This window comes from Podarcis vaucheri, assembly GCF_965113315.1.
Source record: "Podarcis vaucheri genome assembly, chromosome: 2".
NCBI classification, from domain to species: domain Eukaryota; kingdom Metazoa; phylum Chordata; class Lepidosauria; order Squamata; family Lacertidae; genus Podarcis; species Podarcis vaucheri.
Window position 1 is genome coordinate 20,719,268 of NC_138760.1, and position 19,971 is coordinate 20,739,238.

General features: G+C 48.7%; 1 protein-coding gene across 8 annotated transcripts in view; it reads left to right on the top strand.

Moving 5' to 3' along the window:
* Positions 1–19,971, top strand: part of LOC309526623 (uncharacterized protein) — a 146,225-nt gene that overhangs the window by 56,158 nt on the left and 70,096 nt on the right. The window contains exons 2-3 of one of the 8 annotated variants that reach the window (XM_082212931.1): positions 14,698–14,793; positions 16,698–16,828. In XM_082212931.1, the coding sequence (XP_082069057.1) occupies positions 14,698–14,793; positions 16,698–16,828 (227 nt within the window). Of the gene's footprint in view, positions 1–12,907; positions 14,794–15,089; positions 15,900–16,697; positions 16,829–18,948; positions 19,588–19,971 lie in introns of those variants that run through there. The other 7 variants (XR_014216766.1, XR_014216767.1, XR_014216768.1 and 4 more) reach the window with 7 other exon arrangements.

Here is a 19,971-nt window from a genome sequence, read left to right on the forward strand (position 1 = left end):
CATAAGATTCAACACATGACTCCCTCTGTGTACTGCTGCTTAGATTATCACCATGCCTTTTAATTGCCAATACAACTAGAAACCTTCTCCGAGAAAAGACTATTTATGTATGTGACCACGGCTGCCCGGATGTTACTGGCCCAGAGTTGGAAAGGAGAAAAAGTCCTGACCAGAGAACAATGGCAGATGAAGTAGATGGACTATGCCGAAATGGCAAAAATGACCGGAAGAATCAGAAATCAGGAAGACCAAAATGTTAATAAAGAATGGGGATTTTTATTATTATAATTTATCTTAAAAACCATTGTAAACAGTTAATTTTTTTAGTAGGATTGGAATAACACTTGTAGTTTGATGGTGAATTTTGGATAAAATGGATTTGTAAAAGACTTGGATTATTATAAAAGATGCAGGAGGAAACGATTAATAATAGGACCCATAAAGGGGAGGAGAGAAGTCCAGGAGATTCTATGGAATCTTGTTTATGTTGTATGTTGGATATGTGATTGTAAAACTGAAATATACTCGGAGTCGCAAAGTGATTTCATGCTCTTTATTCAGCTCATAGTGGTGAGGAGGAATGAATGAAAGTCCCCTCACAGTATCTGCTTTATATACACTATTTACACAATGGGCTGCACATGATTGGCTAATTCCGGAATTCTACTGTAAGCCAATCAGGTTGTGGATTCACTTCTATCTGGAGCAGGATTGGGTGGTTCCTGCCAACCAATCATACTGCTGCATTGTTCTAGGACCAATCAGACTGCTGCATTCTGAATCCTATTGTTCTAGGACTAATCAGACTGCTGCAATTTGGATCCTATTGTTCTAGGACCAATCAGACTGCTGCAGTTTGGATCCTATTCAACTCAGTACATAACACCCCTCCCCTCTAAGTTCCAGTCCTGCCCGGGAGGTCGCATTCATAGTCCTCAAGGTATGCCGGCGGCCTACGTGTGCGTTGCGGCCTAGGGTGTTCCCTGGTCCGGGCTCCCGGTTCTGGCTCGTGTTCCAAGGATGCTGGCTGTGATGGGGTTGTTTGGTCTGGTGCAACCGGCTCGCTCAGTCGTGGTTCTGGTTCTGGTGTCCTTTCGGCCTCACGGGTCCTCTCTGTATTTACTGATTCTGCCTCTCCTGCTGGCCCCTCCTGCTCTATGGGCCTCACTGCCCCGCTGTTCCCTTGGGACTCCTCTGACATGTTCTCCTCCTGGGTTTCTCCCGGGAATCGTCGCCGTATCTGGTCGCAGTGGCGGCGCCAGCATTGCCCCCCATCCGTTAGCACCTCGTACGACACTGGGCCAGTGACCCTGGTGACTGTGGCGGGTACCCATGCTGGGCCTGCCCCAAAATTCTTTGCGTACACTGGGTCCTGGGCCTCGAAGGTCCGGGGGTTCCTGCCTTCCCCCACCACTACCTCATCCTGAGCTCTATCGGGGTGAAGGCGGTCCAATCTGATTGCAAGGCGCCGACCCATTAGTAGTTCAGCGGGGCTCCGGCCGGTTGTTGAGCTGGGGGTGCTGTGCTGTGCTAGAAGGAATGTGGCAAGGCGGTACTCCCAGTCCCCTTGCGTCATGCGGCGAAGGGTGTCCTTGGTGGTCCGCACCATGCGTTCTGCTTGGCCATTGGTGGCAGGGTGGAACGGTGCCGAACGGATGTGGCGGATGGCGTTCTGTGCTGTGAAGGTTTGGAATTCTCCTGACGTAAATGCAGTCCCGTTGTCTGAGACGAGAGTGTCAGGGAGCCCGTGGGTTGCAAACAGCCTGCGTAGTACTCGGATGGCTGCGGACGTGGAAGTGGACGGTACCAGTGCGACTTCCAGCCATTTGGTGTAGGAGTCCACCACTATGAAGAATGTTTTCCCCTGAAAGGGGCCAGCGAAATCCACATGCAGGCGTGACCATGGTGCTCGGGCGGACTCCCAGGACTGGACTGGGGCCCTTGGGGGATCTGGGCGGGATTCTTGGCAGGCCTGGCAGTGTTTGACCCAGGCCTCTATCTCTCCATCAATCCCCGGCCACCACACATAACTCCTGGCAAGGGCCTTCATTCTTACTACCCCTGGATGTGTCTCGTGTAGGGCTGTGAGGACCCTTTTGCGGAGGGGCTGGGGAACAACGACTCTGCTTCCCCATAACAGGCACCCCTTGTGCGCCGACAGTTCATGTTTGCGGGTTGTGTAGCCGGCGAATTCTGGCCCGGGGCTGCCGCTGGGCCATCCCCTCCACACCCAGTCCAGGACCCGGGAGATGACCCTATCTTTCTTGGAATGGTGTGCAACTTCTTGTGCCTGAATGGGGCGGTCGGGAAGCAGCTCCAGGCTCATAACCTCTTGTGCAGGTGCTGGGTCAGGGCCTGTTTCCGGCAGTGGTAGCCTGCTGAGGGCGTCCGCATGGCCCATCGCCTTCCCAGGTCGGTGAATCAGTGCATACTGGTAGCTGGCAAGGAAAATTGACCACCTGAGGACCCGAGGAGACAGCACTTGGGGGGTCTGCTTTTCGGGGGCAAACAAGCCAAGCAACGGCTTGTGGTCAGTCACCACGGTGAAGGGCCGCCCATACAAGAAATCATGGAATTTTTTTACTCCCTTCACGATTGCCAGACCCTCCTTGTCAATTTGCGAGTAGTTCCGCTCGGTTGCGTTGAGTGTCTGGGAAAAGTACGCCACCGGTACCTCTCTTCCATCCGAGAGTTGGTGCCCCAGGACAGCGCCAATGCCATAGGGTGAGGCGTCGCATGCTAGCACCACCGGCAGCCTCTCGTCGAAGTGTGCCAAGACAGAGTTTGAGACAAGCAAGTCCTTGACTGCCTGGAATGCGGCCTCCTGGCGCTGGCCCCACACCCAAGGGGCCCGCTTGTCCAGGAGTCTGTGTAGGGGCTCCGCTACCGCCGCCTTGTGGGGAAGGAAGGAATGGTAAAAGTTCAATAGTCCCAAGAAGGCCTGAAGTTCAGTCTTGCTCTTGGGCGCTGGAGCATCACAAATGGCCCGTACCTTGTCCCCAGTCGGGTGGACCCCTTCTGCGTCCACCATAAATCCCAGAAAGTCCACCTGAGGCACTCCTAGTAGACATTTTTCCCGCTTCACCTTGAGACCCGCCGTCTGGAAACGGTGCAGAACGGTGCGGAGGCGGTCCTCAAACTCCTCTGGTGTGGGCCCGGCAATCAACACATCATCGAAGAAGGGGGTGACACCAGGAATCCCTTTGAGGAGAGAGTCCATTAAATTCTGGAATATGCCTGGTGCCACGCTGACCCCGAATTGCAGCCGCTTTACCCTGAACGCTCCTCTGTGTGTCACAATCGTCTGTGCCTCTGCTGTGGCCTCATCTACTGGCAGCTGTTGATATGCTTGGGCCAAGTCCAGCTTGCCAAAAATTTTCGACCCAGCCAGGGTGGCAAGGACATGGCTGACCACTGGCACTGGGTATGCGTGGGCCGTGAGGGCCTTGTTTATGGTACATTTGTAGTCTGCGCAGATGCGGACCGAACCATTAGGCTTGACGGGTGTGACGATTGGAGTTTCCCAGGGGGCATTAGGCACCGGCTCCAGCACTCCTTGCTCCACGAGTCGGTCCAATTCCTCATCTATACGGGGTTTCAAGGCGAACGGGACCCGGCGGGCCTTGAGCCTGACCGGTCGTACTGCGGGGTCAAGCTGTAGCGCAATGGGGGGGCCCGTATACTGTCCCAATTTCCCGTCGAAAACCCCTGGAAATTCCTTGCATATGGCGTCCACGTCCACTTGTAAGCTAGTGTGGTTCACCCCGGTGACAGCTAGCCCCAGTGGTCCAAACCATGCCAATCCCAGTAAGCTAATGTAGGGGCCCTTGACCACAAGCAAGTCTAGTTGCCGCGTCCGCCCTCGGTATTGCACCCTGAAGCTCCCCACCCCCATTGTGGGGACCTTACGTTTCTGGAAGTCCCGGAGGGTGAATGGGGCCGGCCTGAGTTTGGGACCCCCAGTAGGACACAGTTTCCTTAAGGTCTTTGCCGAGATTATGGATAGAGTTGAACCCGTGTCAAGCTCCATGCGGCATGGGGCCCCCTCTATCTGTACCTCTACATAAATTTTCTCTACGTTGGGGTGGGGCAACTGGTATACCTGGCAGTCTGTGAGCTCCGTCGAGTTGCCTTGGTGCGTTGGGCCCCGGGACCTGGGGCTCTTGGGTTGGTCATCTGATGCCTGGTGTCGGGTGGGCCGAGCCCGACACACCCGGGCGATGTGTCCCGATTTTCTGCACTGCCTGCACTCTGCGTTGCGGAAACGGCAGGTCCTCCTCTCGTGACTCTCCCCGCAGCTTGCACAGTTTCCTCCTTCTCGTCGAGGCAGCTGTGGTCTGTGCGCTGCTTGAGTGCGCTGCTGTACTCGGTGCACCTCCTCCCTGTCGGATCCTGAGTCGTCGGTGAGGTCTTCATGGTGGACCCTCGGTTGGGATGGAAGGCTCGGCCGTGCCTCTTGCGTCGACCTCTCGGCAGCTTCCGTTGCCAGGGCCTCCTCCAGAGCGACCTGGAACGTTAGGTCCTTCTTAGCGTAGAGGCGTCGTTGCAGCTTCTCATCCTTCAGGCCACCGACGAGGCGGTCACGAAGCATGTTCTCCAGCTCTGAGAAGTTGCAGAACCGGGCGGCTTGGCGGAGAGAGGTCACAAACCCAGTTATGGTTTCCCCAGGGGCTTGTCGCTTTGCGTAGAAGGCATTTCGACGAGCCACCACTGAGGGCTGCGGCGAAAAGTGCCCCTTCAGCTGTTCCATTATTGTTTTGTATGGAACAGTAGCGACGTCTTCAGGCGCAAGGAGAGCCCGGGCGATTTCAAACGTCTCCTCTCCGCAGACGCTGAAGAATATCGCCCTCTTCTTGGCGTCTTCTTCGTCGGTGACCCCTTTGGCTTCTAGGAGGAAGGTGAAACGGGAGGCGTACGCTTCCCAGTCTCCAGATGCTGGGTTGAACGGTGAGAAGCTGCTGTCGGTTGCCATTCTGAGTTCCTTGTGTCCCGGAGCTGAAGCCTGGATACACGGTGCGAGGCAGCGGTGCGGCAGGTGGCGGTGCTGTGTGTGGCAGTCAGCTCAGCGGGATCCCACCTTCGTCGCCAGTGAAATATACTCGGAGTCGCAAAGTGATTTCATGCTCTTTATTCAGCTCATAGTGGTGAGGAGGAATGAATGAAAGTCCCCTCACAGTATCTGCTTTATATACACTATTTACACAATGGGCTGCACATGATTGGCTAATTCCGGAATTCTACTGTAAGCCAATCAGGTTGTGGATTCACTTCTATCTGGAGCAGGATTGGGTGGTTCCTGCCAACCAATCATACTGCTGCATTGTTCTAGGACCAATCAGACTGCTGCATTCTGAATCCTATTGTTCTAGGACTAATCAGACTGCTGCAATTTGGATCCTATTGTTCTAGGACCAATCAGACTGCTGCAGTTTGGATCCTATTCAACTCAGTACATAACAAAAACTATGATTTGAAAAACCAAATAAATAAATTTTAAAAAAGGAAGGAAGGAAGGAGGGAAGGAGGGAAGGAAGGAAGGAAGGAAGGATGAAACAATAAAATTATAAAGAAAAGAAACCTGTTATGTACTGAAGTTTTCACCCTGGGCCAGCAGGGAGATACTGTAGATAGTTATGCAAATGAAGGATCAAAAGTGACGTTCAGTGATTGGCTAGTTACAGAAAATGGTTACTGTTGCATTCTAGTGGAGCTCTATATAAGCAGGCTGACTGAGCTCCTCAGTTCAGTTCTGTTCCAGCTTACAAATAAAGAGCTGCTTTGGAAGAATCGCTGTGTTGTCTGATACAGTATGTTCACCCACAACTTAACAAAACCTTTTCCGAGTTAACATCTCACACCATTATAAGCTTTGTTTTAGAGCTGTGGTTGCCAACCAGACCCAGGGCAGAGGCATATTTGGAATTGTGAGAGAGTGTCACTCACAAACTTTCAGCCTAACCAACCGGTCAGGGACCGGCTGGATGAGGACGAGGGATGGGGGCTGCCCACACTAAAGCCCCCCCCCCCAAGGAAGGCACAGATGATGATGACTTAGGTCCCAGATCCTGGTGGTGGGACACTGAAGAGCATTCTGCAGAAGGGACGAGCTGGGAGGTGTTAGAAGCAGGGGGCTTGAGCGATCAAGGGGGCGTGATCAGAAGGAGCGCCTTCCAGGGGTTAGCAAGGGTCAGCAAACTTTTTCAGCAGGGGGCCGGTCCACTGTCCCTCAGACCTTGTGGGGGGCCGGACTATATTTTGAAAAAAGAAGAACGAATTCCTGTGCCCCACAAATAACCCAGAGATAAATAAAAGCACACATTCTACTCATGTAAAAACATACTGATTCCCAGACCGTCCGAGGGCTGGATTGTGAAGGTGATTGGGCCGGATCCGGCCCCTGGGCCTTAGTTTGCCTACCCATGAGTTAGAGGCTGAAAGTCGCAGTGTGAGCACAGACTCAGACAGAAAGGAATCAGAGGTTGGCCCTGGTAGGCAGCAGTAGGTCTCTTAATCTCAGGGTCATGGATTAGAGCCATGGCCGGAGTTAGGTTTGATGATGTTCTAAGCTACTGAAGGTAATGGGGCCCTTTCTATGTCCATTTGTCCTTTGTCAACAAAGCCCTTTCCGACTTCAGAGGAGAGGGGGTTGCGGGCAGAAATCCTCCCACATCCTCACGCAGGGGCTAGCCTTTGCCCCCGCGAGAGTAGGGAATCCCCGGGCGTGTCGGCAACCCGGCCCGCCAATCAGCGGGCTGAGGAGGCGTGGTCTAGCCTATTTAAGGCTAGGCACGCCCGGGGACCGCCCTCTTTGCCCCTTCCAGCTGAGCGGGTTTTTTCCCATCCCACCCACCCTTTAGGTTTAGGTTGCTTTGACCTTGCTATGGACTTCGGTTGGTCGCCGCAAGGGGCCTGGTAGGAATTTTTCCAAGTTGGCACTCTTCGAGCCTTTTGGTTTTTTCGCCTACCTTGTAGCAAACGTCACAACTTTTGGTGTTGGCGGTTAGGCATTGGCAGGGGTCAATTGTTATGCAAATGAAGGGGGGAAGGAAAAGCCATCACCTTCCCCAAGGCTAAGGGTAGTCCGGTAGAGGACTCCGGGGGGCGTTGCCTTGTCCGAAACCTTGGGAGGTAAGGGCCTCCGGCATGCCCCCGAGCGGTGACACCCGTGGGATCCTAGTTGGCGTACTTCAACAGGACTCCCACGGCTTGTGGACAACCCTTCCCGGTCCCCATGCCGGGTAGTCGTTAGGAGCCAATGCCTAAGGCCAATACCTTTCAATTCTGTAATCAATAAAGTTGTGGCCTTTTCATGCCCATTAATCTTAAATACCGTGTCTAGTGTCTTTATTTCACATGGGGGAGGGGACTTGCCACGCAACAAATTGTCACTGTTTTTTGTGTTGAATATATGCTATACGGTAATTTATAGACCTACTATAATAGGTATCTAAAGCCTTTGCACATAACAAATAGGAGTCTACACAACACAAAACACTGTTGCTGTATGTAGGTTTTATTTTATTTGCTTTTTATCTTATATTTTAGAAATGTACATCCAGGTTTTTTTCCTTGGGGGGCGGGTAAGAGAGTGGGGCCCTAAGCTATAGCTTGTTTAGCTTATACGTAAATCTGGCACTGGTTAGAGCCCAACACTGGGGGAAAGATCCCTGCATTGCAGGGGGTTGGACTAGACGACCCACGTGATCCCTTCCAACTCTACAATTCAATGCCTATGTCTATTCCTATTCTACGCCTATTGCACAATGGTCACACCGAGGTTAGACTATGTCTAGTCCTTATTGAGGAGTCATTCTGATTTGTTTGCGGGGAGGTTATACAATAATGCACATTCATCCTGATTTGCTTGTGTGGTGGTTATACACAGTGCTTTTTTTCCTTCATGGAAAAAAATGTGTTGGTATTCACCATGAAGTTGTTGTAGTAAGTGCCACACTTTTCACATGGGGGGGGGGCATGTCGAAACTGTGTACCCTCAGTGGCGTAGCGTGGGGGGTGCAGGGGGGGCCGGCCGCACCGGGCGCAACATCTGGGGGTTAGGGTTAGGGGGCGCAAATCCACGGGTTAGGGGGCGCAAATTACTTGCCTTGCCCCGGGTGCTGACAACCCACGCTACGCCACTGCGTACCCTTGAGTACCCCCAGGGGGGAAAAGCACTGGTTATACATCTTCCTGTTAGTAATTCATTCATTTCTCTGCTTTTCTTTTTTAGAAAAGAAAAGGGGAGGGGGGTTGGATTTGTAGTGACTGAGTGCCCTTAATATACTTTAATTACAGAAACCTAAATTTTTAGCATGCGTTTGAATTCCTATCACAAAATACTGACAGTCTAGAGGCAACCACAGTTATTTTTGACCTCTGTTATATCCCTCTCATCGTGATGCTTTGAAGACCAGGTATATTTCCAAATTTTGCCCTCCTGAGTTTCCGCCCACTGTTAAGCAGGTAGGAATGTAGCAGAAGGTATTCCCGGGCAGGGGCAAAACTAGGCTTTAATTCATCCGGGTCAAAATCCAGTTTGGCAACCCCACTATGCACATATGTGTACACACACAAACACAGGCTGGGAGCCTCAATGGCGCCCCCTCTGGAGGCTTCACCCAAGACAAAAACCCTGGCTAGTCCCACCACGCCCTGCATCTATGACATTGTCCTAGGCAACTGGTTTTGTTTGCTCCTGCAGCTACACATGATGTGGGATGCCGAGAGTCGTAGCAGGTCGGAGGAGAAATGCCCACTCCTAACTGAAGTGTGTGGCGCTGTGGGTTAAACCACAGAGCCTAGGACTTGCCGATCAGAAGGTCGGCGGTTCGAATCCCCGTGATGGCGTGAGCTCCTGTTGTTCGGTCCCTGCTCCTGCCAACCTAGTAGTTCGAAAGCACGTCAAAGTGCAAGTAGATAAATAGGTACCGCTCCGGCGGGAAGGTGAATGGTGTTTCCGTGTGCTGCTCTGGTTCACCAGAAGCAGCTTAGTCATGCTGGCCACATGCCCCGGAAGCTGTACGCCGGCTCCCTCGGCCAAGAAAGCGAGATGAGCGCCACAACCCCAGAGTTGGCCACGACTGGACCTAATGGTCAGTGGTCCCTTTACCTTTTAAAGTACAGAAGCAATTTCATATAAGAGATACGCAATTGAAGTGTGTACTGTACACATATTGCTTCCTGCAGGTCTGACGTGGGCCAGGCACTTCTAAGCCTGCCTTTGCTGCTAGATAATATCATGATGACAGAATAAAAAGGTTACTGCTTACGCAACAGAGATATTGGCTTGGTAGAATGTTTGACAGCAGGCAATTGGCAGTACTTGACTGACATTCCAAGTCTCATTAAGGAAGAACAATCCAGTGGCGTAGCGTGGGTTGTCAGCACCCGGGGCAAGGCAAGTAATTTGCGCCCCTAACCCGTGGATTTGCGCCCCCTAACCCGTGGATTTGCGCCCCCTAACCCTAACCCCCAGATGTTGCGCCCGGTGCGGCCGGCCCCCCCCTGCACCCCCCACGCTACGCCACTGGAACAATCTACCTCCCAGGAAGGTGCCCCATATTTCCCTAGCAAAGCCCACCTCTTGCTCAGAGAACCCTGGGTCTCAGCCGAGACAGCAAAATGCAATGTCATGATATTACATAAAAATAATAGCACATCTTGTAGGTTAAGCACCGTCTCTTGGGATTTTGAAGACTCGTCCTCTGAGCTCAGCTTTAGGGAATTCTAGGCGCCAAATGCTGAGCAGGCAACCTTGTGGCAGAGGGAATGTTACACCCGAGGGCTCATTTATCATGCCCTGGAAAGCTTTGGGTGCCTACATATGACCTCAGGAAACAAGCAGCTGCGAGCAGGACTGGCATGGCTTTGGGAACTGAGCCTTGAGGCTGTATTTAGCCTACAAAGAGGGTCTATATGTGTATGTTTTCCCATGCTCTCCTATGAAAATGCTTACAAGGTCATTGCTATTGTACCCATTTTATAGAGGGGAAAACTGAGGCTGAAAATAGCAACCTGGACATCGAAACCTGGTCTCCAAGTTCAAAGTACAGCACTCTGCCAGTGATGTCACAATGTAAACCATCCAATAGGGGACCATCCTTTAAGCAGCCACAATCCATGCAGCATTCCCAACTGCAGACAGACACATTAGCCAGGTAGAGAAGCCAAATCACACAGCTCTCCCCACCAATACGTTCTTGATTTGAGTGCTGGGAGAATACGACAAGCTTGCCGCAGAAGCAATCCCTCGCATCTGGGATCCCCCTAGAGCAAGCAAGCAACATAACTGCTAAGTAATTGCACAGACAGGCGAAAGATCATCTGCAACGGCTCTTAATAGCTCTAGAATAGCGTTCTCTTTGCAAAGGATGCCTTCCTCTAAGCAAAAGCTCAGGGAAGCTCAGAACCAAGGCAGAGCTGTAACTATTGATCTGGCAGTAACTGGCTGACAGCGCAATGTCTCTTTAAGAGCGCACAGCTGTGAGGCTGTGCCAGCAGATATCCACCCATAGTAGCTTCCCTCCCATTTCAAGGGATGTGTTTGTATTCCTGCCATGTTGCTGATACATAAATCTCATTGGCTTTGTTTTATGGTGCTAGGCAAGGATCTGCCGGCTGTCTTTATGTGGGTTGAACCTGAGGTGAATGAGTTGTCATTTCAGGTAGTTTGGTGGTTGCTGGCCAAGGGTCCCATTTCCAGTTACTCCAGATGCCCCAGAAGAAACTGGCAAGAGCTGGCTGAGTGAATTAGCAGGGATGTTATTAGTGGGTGGCCTGACAGAGGTGGGGAGAGGGGAAGGCAAGTCCCAGTTTTTTTAGACCAAGCCCCACAGCTCTTTGTTTTTTACAAAGCAAAATAGCCAACAAAGGACCCCACCACTCCATACGAGAGCATCTTTCTGGGGGAAACTTCCAGGTGACCTGTTCATCACGATTTCTTTGCACAGAGATTAGCTGACATGGCTATTTAATGCACATTCATTCCATTTTGTTTGCAGGGATGTTAGATGCAGCAAGGCAAGTGTTACTTTCTAGCACATTTCCCCATCTCTTATCACAAAACCTCTGTGCAAGTCTTTCCCATCAATTGTAATTGTGCAACCTGAATTTCTTGGTATGTGATTGAATCCCACCCCAAAATAGCAGCAGGATGGAAACACCCTGAGATTGCATGGATAGCACCTTGTTTTGTTGTGTGTTTAATAAAAGCTTGCCAAGTGGAATTGAATATGTCCTTTTTTATCTGCACCTCTTGGGCCAATTTTTCCAGAAACTCCAGAATTTGGACTATAGCAGACCCCCTAGAAAAGCTCCCTTTAATTACTTCTGGTGAAGCAACAAGTAGTCTGGCAGCCATTAAAAGAAAAGTAACAATGTTTTCCTTCTTGCTGTCTTTATTCTTGCCACTCCAGATGTTAAGGAGCACCGGTGTGGGCACAGGGCACAGCTGGATGTGCTGAAAACCACAGTACGGGCATGAAAACCCACCCAAAAAACTTCAGCCTGGGCAGCAAAACAAATCCTTGGCAGCAAGTTAACTTTTCAGAAGCTGTCCTAAAATTTTGTACCTCCATTTAAATTAGCCTATATTTAAACAAATACAGTGGTACCTCGGGTTACGTACTTAATTTGTTCCAGAGATCCGTTCTTAACCTGAAACTGTTCTTAACCTGAAGCTCTACTTTAGCTAAAGGGGCCTCCTGCTGCTGCCACGCCACCGCCGCACAATTTGTGTTCTCACCCTGAAGCAAAGTTCTTAACCCGAGGTACTATTTCTGGGTTAGTGGAGTCTGTAACCTGAAGCGTCTGTAACCGGAAGCGTATGTAACCCGAGGTACCACTGTATGCATCATTGGACTACGCTGTGAGTCTTTTTGGTACCTAGCAGATCACGTCATGTTTAATGAACCCATCTCACAACGAAGTAGGCATCGGATTCCTTACTCTCAGGAAACATCTTTTCCATGCTGAGAATCCCTGCATTTTGCAAAGAATCTTGGGATGCATTCAAAGGCAACTTCTTAGTTCACCCTGGGTCCCTCCCTGCTCTCCGGCCTAGAAAGTGACAGACACTCCCCTGATGTTGCACATTGCAAAAGGAAGATCGGTCGCAGTGGAAAAGCTGCTTCAGGGAAGCTTGCCTGTCACTGCCGATCTAAAACGGCAAGGAACCCCATTATCCCTGGGAACACAGTTTGAAAGCCACTGCAATGGCACTAAAATATTGGCTTGGGGCGGGGGGTTACTCTGGGTGTATGGATTTCTCGCTGTCGAAACAATTATACCAGGAGCTGAGCGGTCTGAGGTTTTTTGCACATTCATGGCAGGGTGAAGCTAATGCGAGCTGACTTTGCCATGCCGTTGTTTCTCAACACATCTCCAGATAGCGAGTTGATGTGCCCTCACTAAAGCTACTCCACATCATCCTACTGAACAGATGTACTCATCTGCAGCATGTGCATGTTTTGAACTGGGATTCAGAGGTAAAAAGGGACACTTTGTACCTCCTAATCGATGCCACCTGGAAGCGTCTTTTCACCCACCCATAAGAAATGCAAGAAGAACCTTCATCTAATCCAGCATCTTTTATGGGATGTTAGCATCCATTAAATTATGGTGCTGGAGGAGACTCTTGAGAGTCCCATGGACTGCAAGAAGATCAAACCTATCCATTCTTAAGGAAATCAGCCCTGAGCACTGGAAGGACAGATCCTGAAGCTGAGGCTCCAATACTTTCGCCACCTCATGAGAAGAGAAGACTCCCTGGAAAAGACCCTGATGTTGGGAAAGATGGAGGGCACAAGGAGAAGGGGACGACAGAAGATGGGATGGTTGGATAGTGTCTTCGAAGCTACCAGCATGAGTTTGACCAAACTGCGGGAGGCAGTGGAAGACAGGAGTGCCTAGCGTGCTCTGGTCCATGGGGTCACGAAGAGTCGGACATGACTAAACGACTAAACAACAACATGCATCCAAAATGCATATGTAAAGTGTTAATTGCAAGAGTTGTAGGACATACACCCTGTGACAGTTATGGCAGTTGGTACAGTTATGGCAGTTGAACAGTCTTAACAGTTAGAGCGGCAGGTATAAACTGTTATGCTGTTGTCTGCCCCAGAGTTAGTTAGTCTGTAACTATGTGTAAGGTGTCTTAGCAATTTAGGAAACACCCACCTGCATTGTATATTTAATTTGCAACTGCAAGTATACAAAGTAAAAGTTATATGCTCTTTTAAACGTTTTTTTAAAGTGTCTTCCGTAGTTTTTTATAGCAGGGGTAAAGAGAACCAATTAAAGGGTCAAACGACCCAGGGCTGTCTTCCGCATACTCTGCATATGGGAACTAGAGTTTAATTCCCATAGTGGCTCACCAGATGTTTCTGGGATGTTACTCAGCAGGGCAGGAAGGCAACACTTTTTCCTGTTACTCCCTCAGTAACTGGTGCTCAGATGCCACTCATTTTTATAAAAAAATGAAAATATTTTTATTTATACTTTCCATGTTTACACATTTCACTGGTTTTATAATCATTTTAACATTTCAAAACCTGACTTCCTTCCCCCCTCTTTCTGCAGTTCATTAAATTTATTTGTAATACCTTCTGCATATCCAAATTGACTTAATTTGCTCATTTATTCATCTACTTTAAATATATAGTGTTATAAAACTGCAGGTTATCACAATAATCCTGCCAATGTTCTTATCTGTTTACAATTTGTCTGCAAATATTCAATAAACCATTTCCATTCTTTTATAAAAAGTTTGTTATCTTGATTTCTTATTCTTCCGGTAAGTTTTGCCATTTCTGCATATTCCATAAGTTTTTTTACCCATTCTTCCTTTGCTGGGACTTCTGCTTCTTTCCATTTGGGGGCAAGTAACATTCTTGCCACTGTAGCCACATAAATGAATAAGTTTCTATACAGTTTAGGTAGTTCTGTCCCTATAATTCCCAAAAGAAAAGCTTCCAGTCCCAGATGACACTCATGGCCAGCATGATTAGTAGCCATTGAGAGAATTCTCCATGTTTTTGGCAACACTTCTTGCTACGTCAGTGACCATCGCCACATCTCGTAGCTGTGTTCCATAAGTTAGTCATCTGTCATGTGGAAAAGCACTTCCTTTTGTCAGTTCTCTTGGCTCCCTTGCCTATCGTGGGATGATCCTGGATTCTAGCATTATGAGAAATGATGGGAGGTGAAGAAGTCTACCCCCTTTCTCCTCAGTATGTGAATGTACAATCTACACTTTCATAAAAATAGAGCAAGAAGAAGAAGATGAAGAAGAGTTTGGATTTGATATCCCGCTTTATCACTACCCGAAGGAGTCTCAAAGCGGCTAACGTTCTCCTTTCCCTTCCTCCCCCACAACAAACACTCTGTGAGGTGAGTGGGGCTGAGAGACTTCAAGAAGTGTGACTGGCCCAAGGTCACCCAGCAGCTGCCTGTGGAGGAGTGGAGACGCGAACCTGGTTCACGAGTCTACCTCTCTTAACCACTACACCACACTGGCTCTCAAGAGAGCAGGACCCAAGGTTCAGACATCACCGAAATCTGAGGGTAAACCAATTCTGCGAGGTAGTAAGCTGCCACCACTCCTGACGTCTGTCCGCCCATCCTGAGGTCTCAGGTCAAAGTCTAGACATCCCTAAGATCCCAATGAACAACAGCTAAAGTTGCACTCTCTGCTTTCAGGGGGCGTTCAAATTACACGGCAGATGTGACCAAAGAGATTGAAGAAACTGGGTTAGAATCAAGGCTTAACCCAAACAAGTCCACCAAAACAAAGAGGTAGATATTACATTACTGTAATAAACCCGTTGTCTTCTGCATTTCCCCCTGCCCCCTACCTCCCAGTTCCAAGGCCGAGAAGAAAAGTTGAGCGATGTATGCCTAAGTACACATGGGAGGCTGAAATGCTTCCTTGATTTATGGAGGACCAGGCGACAGGTTCTTTTAAAACCCTGCTCTAAGCATTCCTGCCCTCTCAGAAAGCAGAATCACCAATCAAACTCATTTTGTCCTGGCAATCAACTGTAATTCTTCATCCTCTCCAGCCTGGAAGATCACCTCTCCTTCTGTTTCAGAGATTTGGTCTATGGTTCTTCAGGCGCTGCTGGACTACAAATCCCATCACCCCCAGCGAGCATGGCCAATGACCAGAGATGGTGGGAGCCGTAGTTTGGCAACATCTGGAGGGCCACAGTTTCCTTAACCTTGTTGTGCACCCAAACCTAGCTTCCAAACTCAAGAACTGTGCACAGAGCACCATCTAGTGGGGAAGTCTTGTGAATGCCTCCATTTCTCCAAACTCTATTAAATCAATTTGACTTTTCTTTTTTTAAGCCATCATTTCAAAGACAAAACTTTGCTTTATTGACTTCTGTATGGCCAGTACAGGTTAGGAACACAGGTAAAAACCTTTCTCCTGTAGAAATGACACCAAATTTGCTTGTAACTCACATTGTACCCCTTTTATCACTGCAATTTAACTGGCCCTCTCTTTTTATGGTATATGCTGCGGTTTCGTAAAAATAAAATAAAATGCTTACGTTTATCTCCCGCCTTTTCCCCCACTAGGGAACCTAAACCTTGCAGTGGTTCTCAACCTGTGGGTCCCCAGATGTTGTTGGACTACAACTCCCATCATCCCTGAGCTCTGGCCTTGCTAGCTGGGGTGATGGGAGTTGTAGTTCAACATCTGGGGACCCACAGGTTGAGAAAGGCTGAAAGGCATCATGCATGTGTTTCCTAGGCAGTATCACATCCAGACACTGACCAGTCCCAGCCTCATGGGTCTTCAAACCATACCCTGTGGGTTTTTTAAAATAAAAAACATAGAGTTTATTTTATTTCCCATTGCTATTAACTACTGTCGCTGTGGGTTAAACCACAGAGCCTAGGACTTGCCGATCACCCCGCGACGGGGTCAGTGCCTGTTGCTCAGTCTCTGCTCCTGCCAACCTAGCAGTTCGAAAGCACATCAAAGTGCAAGTAGATAAATAGGTACCGCTCTAGCGGGAAGGTAAATGGCGTTTCCGTGCACTGCTCTGGTTCGCCAGAAGCAGCATAGTCATGCTGGCCACATGACCTGGAAGCTGTACGCCGGCTCCCTCGGCCAATAAAGCGAGATGAGCACTGCAACCCCAGAGTTGGCTACGACTGGACCTAATGGTCAGGGGTCCCTTTACCTTTACTGTCTGAAAGGGGCAGCAATGAAATGCAAATGTTTCTTTATTTATGGCACTGGTTTTAGCATTTGCATTGCCTGTTATTCCATTCTTAGGTGCTTAACTCTTTAGATCAAATCTTCCACTCCTTATTTGAGGGTCGAGCTATAGTCTTACTGCAGAAAGCTGCCACATTAGCCTGCCCAAGGAAAAGGTGAAATACAATCGATCAGCAGCTGCTAGGAGGACCCAGAGTCATTATGGTTCTGGGAACACAAAGGATGAAGTCAGCATTCTGGGGAAGTGCTAATGAACCAAAAGCACAGAGAACCTTCTGAGTAATCACCAAACAAATGTAAACAGACCTACATACTAAAGAGACATGTGCAGCGTCCGCCTAAGGTGGAGACTCCTGTGGAAAGAGAAGGGCATTATGGGATAAGGAGTCCTATTCTCTTCCAAAGTTTCTCATTTATTGCCTCTAATGAGAAATCAGGCTGAGTCACCTTTTCTTTTTCCTGCCAGCTTTCTTTCTGATGGGAAGTGGGCAGTTGCCACTGGAGACTGTCCAGGATGCTACCAGTCAAGTGTTTTAGGTGGAGAGGCTGCTTTTAGTGGACAAATCTCTGGGTTTATGGTGGCGGCACAGCAAAATGGTGAGAAGTGCACGACTGCACACACAAGCCCTGAACCCGAATCCTATCCATCGAAATCCTGATGATTAGAACATGTGAATTAAGAGTACAATTCTTTGGAGACAGGTGGGAATAAATCTCAAACTCAGGGGGATCTGTTTCTGAATAAAGATGCATTGGAGCGGGCTGCATTAAAATAAAATTGTGACCCTCTCCCCCATGGGCTGGGCAATATCTGGTTTTCCACATCACAATATATCACCAGCTAAACATCATGATAAGGGATGCGGGTGGCGCTGTGGGTTAAACCACAGAGCCTAGGACTTGCCGATCAGAAGGTTGGCGGTTCAAATCCCCGCAACGGGGTGAGCTTTCATTGCTCGGTCCCTGTTCCTGCTAACCTAGCAGTTCGAAAGCACGTCAAAGTGCAAGTACAGTGGTGCCTCGCAAGATGAAATTAATCCGTTCCGTGAGTCTCTTCGTCTAGCGGTTTTTTCGTCTTGCGAAGCAACCCTATTAGCGGCTTAGCGGATTAGCGCTATTAGCGGTTTAGCGGCTATTAAAGGCTTAGCGGCTATTAAAGGCTTAGCGGCTTAGCGGCTTAAAGGCTATTAGCGGCTTAGCGGCTTAGAAAAAGGGGGGGAAGGGGAAAAAAATCGCAAGACTCACAAGACTTTTTCGTTTTGCGAAGCAAGCCCGTAGGGAAATTCATCTTGCGAAGCGCATCGAAAAACGGAAAACCCTTTCGTCTAGCGGGTTTTTTGTCTTGCGAGGCATTCGTCTTGCGGGGCACCACTGTAGATAAATAGATAACACTCTGGCGGGAAGGTAAACGGCGTTTCCGTGTGCTGCTCTGGTTTGCCAGACGTGGGGGCTTAGTCATGCTGGCCACATGACCTGGAAGCTGTACGCCAGCTCCCTCAGCCAATAAAGCGAGATGAGCGCCGCAACCCCAGAGTCGGTCACGACTGGACCTAATGGTCAGGGGTCCCTTTACCTTTACCTTTAAACATCACGATATACCAATATATCATGATGCCTGAAATAAGGATGGAACTATGTACAGCGGTACCTCCGTTGCGAAAGGGATCTGTTCTGGAGCTCTAATTTCTGACTTATTTATAGTGCCCCCCCCGGTGTGTAGATTCACCCAGAGATTCCTATGAAGTGGAGCACTTATTTTTAATCTTAGCATCGCAGAGTTGGAAGGGACCATCAAGACCTTACAATGCAGGAATATTTTGCTCAATGTGGGGCTCAAACCCATTAACAGTCTCATGCTCTACCATCTGAGCTTTAAAACACATTAATATTCCAATTTTCCGGTGTGTATAAAGCAGCCCAAAGTAGCTTATAACTAAAAAAGAGTTAGGTATAGCAATTTTTGAAAACAAATAACAATAACACAGCAGGGATAACCATTTTTTTAAAAAATGAAGGAAAAGACCAAAAGATAAATCAATCATCATACATGTCATAAGCCTGCTGAAATAAAGAAAAAGCTTTTCAGGGGTCACATCTGCAAAATAAAGCAAATAAAAATGCAATCTGCTTTCCCTGGACTGAACAGCCCCTCAACTCACCAGGCTCTCAGAAGATTCTTACTTGAGTTGCAGCTTTTTGTTTGCCTTTCTTTTTATTGTGTTGAGCATGATCTTGAACTGAATGAGATTCTGGATGTTCACCTGCTGATATAAATGTCCCATGTCAATCATGAGCACCCCATAGGAGGCCACAGGAAGAAATGACTACCCTAGATGGGGCTGTGACTTTTCTCACTACCACAATGCCAAGTTTTGTCAGCAAGCTGGTTAACCCTATGCTCCCCAATGAACAAACAGGTAAGATATGCATCTTGCATATAATATGCAACAGCCCATGCAAACGGTTCTTTTAAAGAAAGCCTGGGAAGAAATGCCTTCCCATACAGTGGTACCTCAGGTTAAGTACTTAATTCGTTCCAGAGGTCCGTACTTAACCTGAAACTGTTCTTAACCTGGAGCACCACTTTAGCTAATGGGGCCTCCTGCTGCTGCTGCACTGCCGGAGCGCGATTTCTGTTCTCATCCTGAAGCAAAGTTCTTAACCTGAGGTAATACTTCTGGATTACCGGAGTCTGTAACCTGAAGCGTATGAACCTGAAGCGTATGTAACCCGAGGTACCACTGTACTAGCAAAATGTGCAATGGTCCATAATAATGGTCCTAGGTCCAATTTCCTGGCATTTTCAGTTCAAAGAATCAGGGAGCAGGTGATGGGAAAGATCTGAGCCTGAAACCAGGGATAGCTGCTGTAATGATTTCTGGCAGGCAAGCAAGCCCGATAAGAAGTAAAGACTCTCCAACAGTTTTATGTATGTTTATTTACAAGACACATCCAGAGCATGACTTCTCGCCTGCTCGAATTTACAATAGTTGGTCACTCTGAATTTTCGCCCCTCCCACAGCAGAAAGGATGCCAAACTCCTCCATTTCCCCTCTTGCCCTTCTGTTGCCATCTGATCTTATCCAGACGGCTACAACAGGGACTGAGAGGTTGACCTCCCCCCCTCCCCACTTTCACTCGACACAGACTCAGACCTCTGCTTATCTGCTGATTGCCTAGCAACACTCTGGCTACCTTCCAATTCTTCCTTTTCTTAAGAGCTAACAGAGTTTTCCCCAGGAAGGGGGGGGGTTGAACTAACCTTTTTTGACTCTGTCAGCCAGGTCTCATCTGCAGAGGCAATCTTACCTAATTCCAGGCATGCCAACTTGAATAAAATATGGGGGTGGGGGCAGGTAAGCCCCACCCTGCATAATTGATCACATGATGTAGCGCATACACACCATTTGAATGGCGATGCCCATCAACTTTGGGAGGTGGGGTGGCGGCAGTGGCCCTCTCAAATATTTTATTGAGAGAGCTGAAGGGACCTCAGTCTCTAGGAGTTGGCTCCTATGCCTAATCCATATTTTCTGAAACCATATGAAATCCACTATCTTTTGAAATTTGCACATCTTCCAATTTTCCAGTGCAACTCTCCAGCCACATATTGCAATGTGTACAAAAATGCATATACTGGGGTGAAGTGTCCCTAGAAATGCATATATTAGTCAAAATAACATACAAAATGCATTATATGGGGGGAAATGGCTTCTCAGATTTGTGTGTATTAGGGAAAA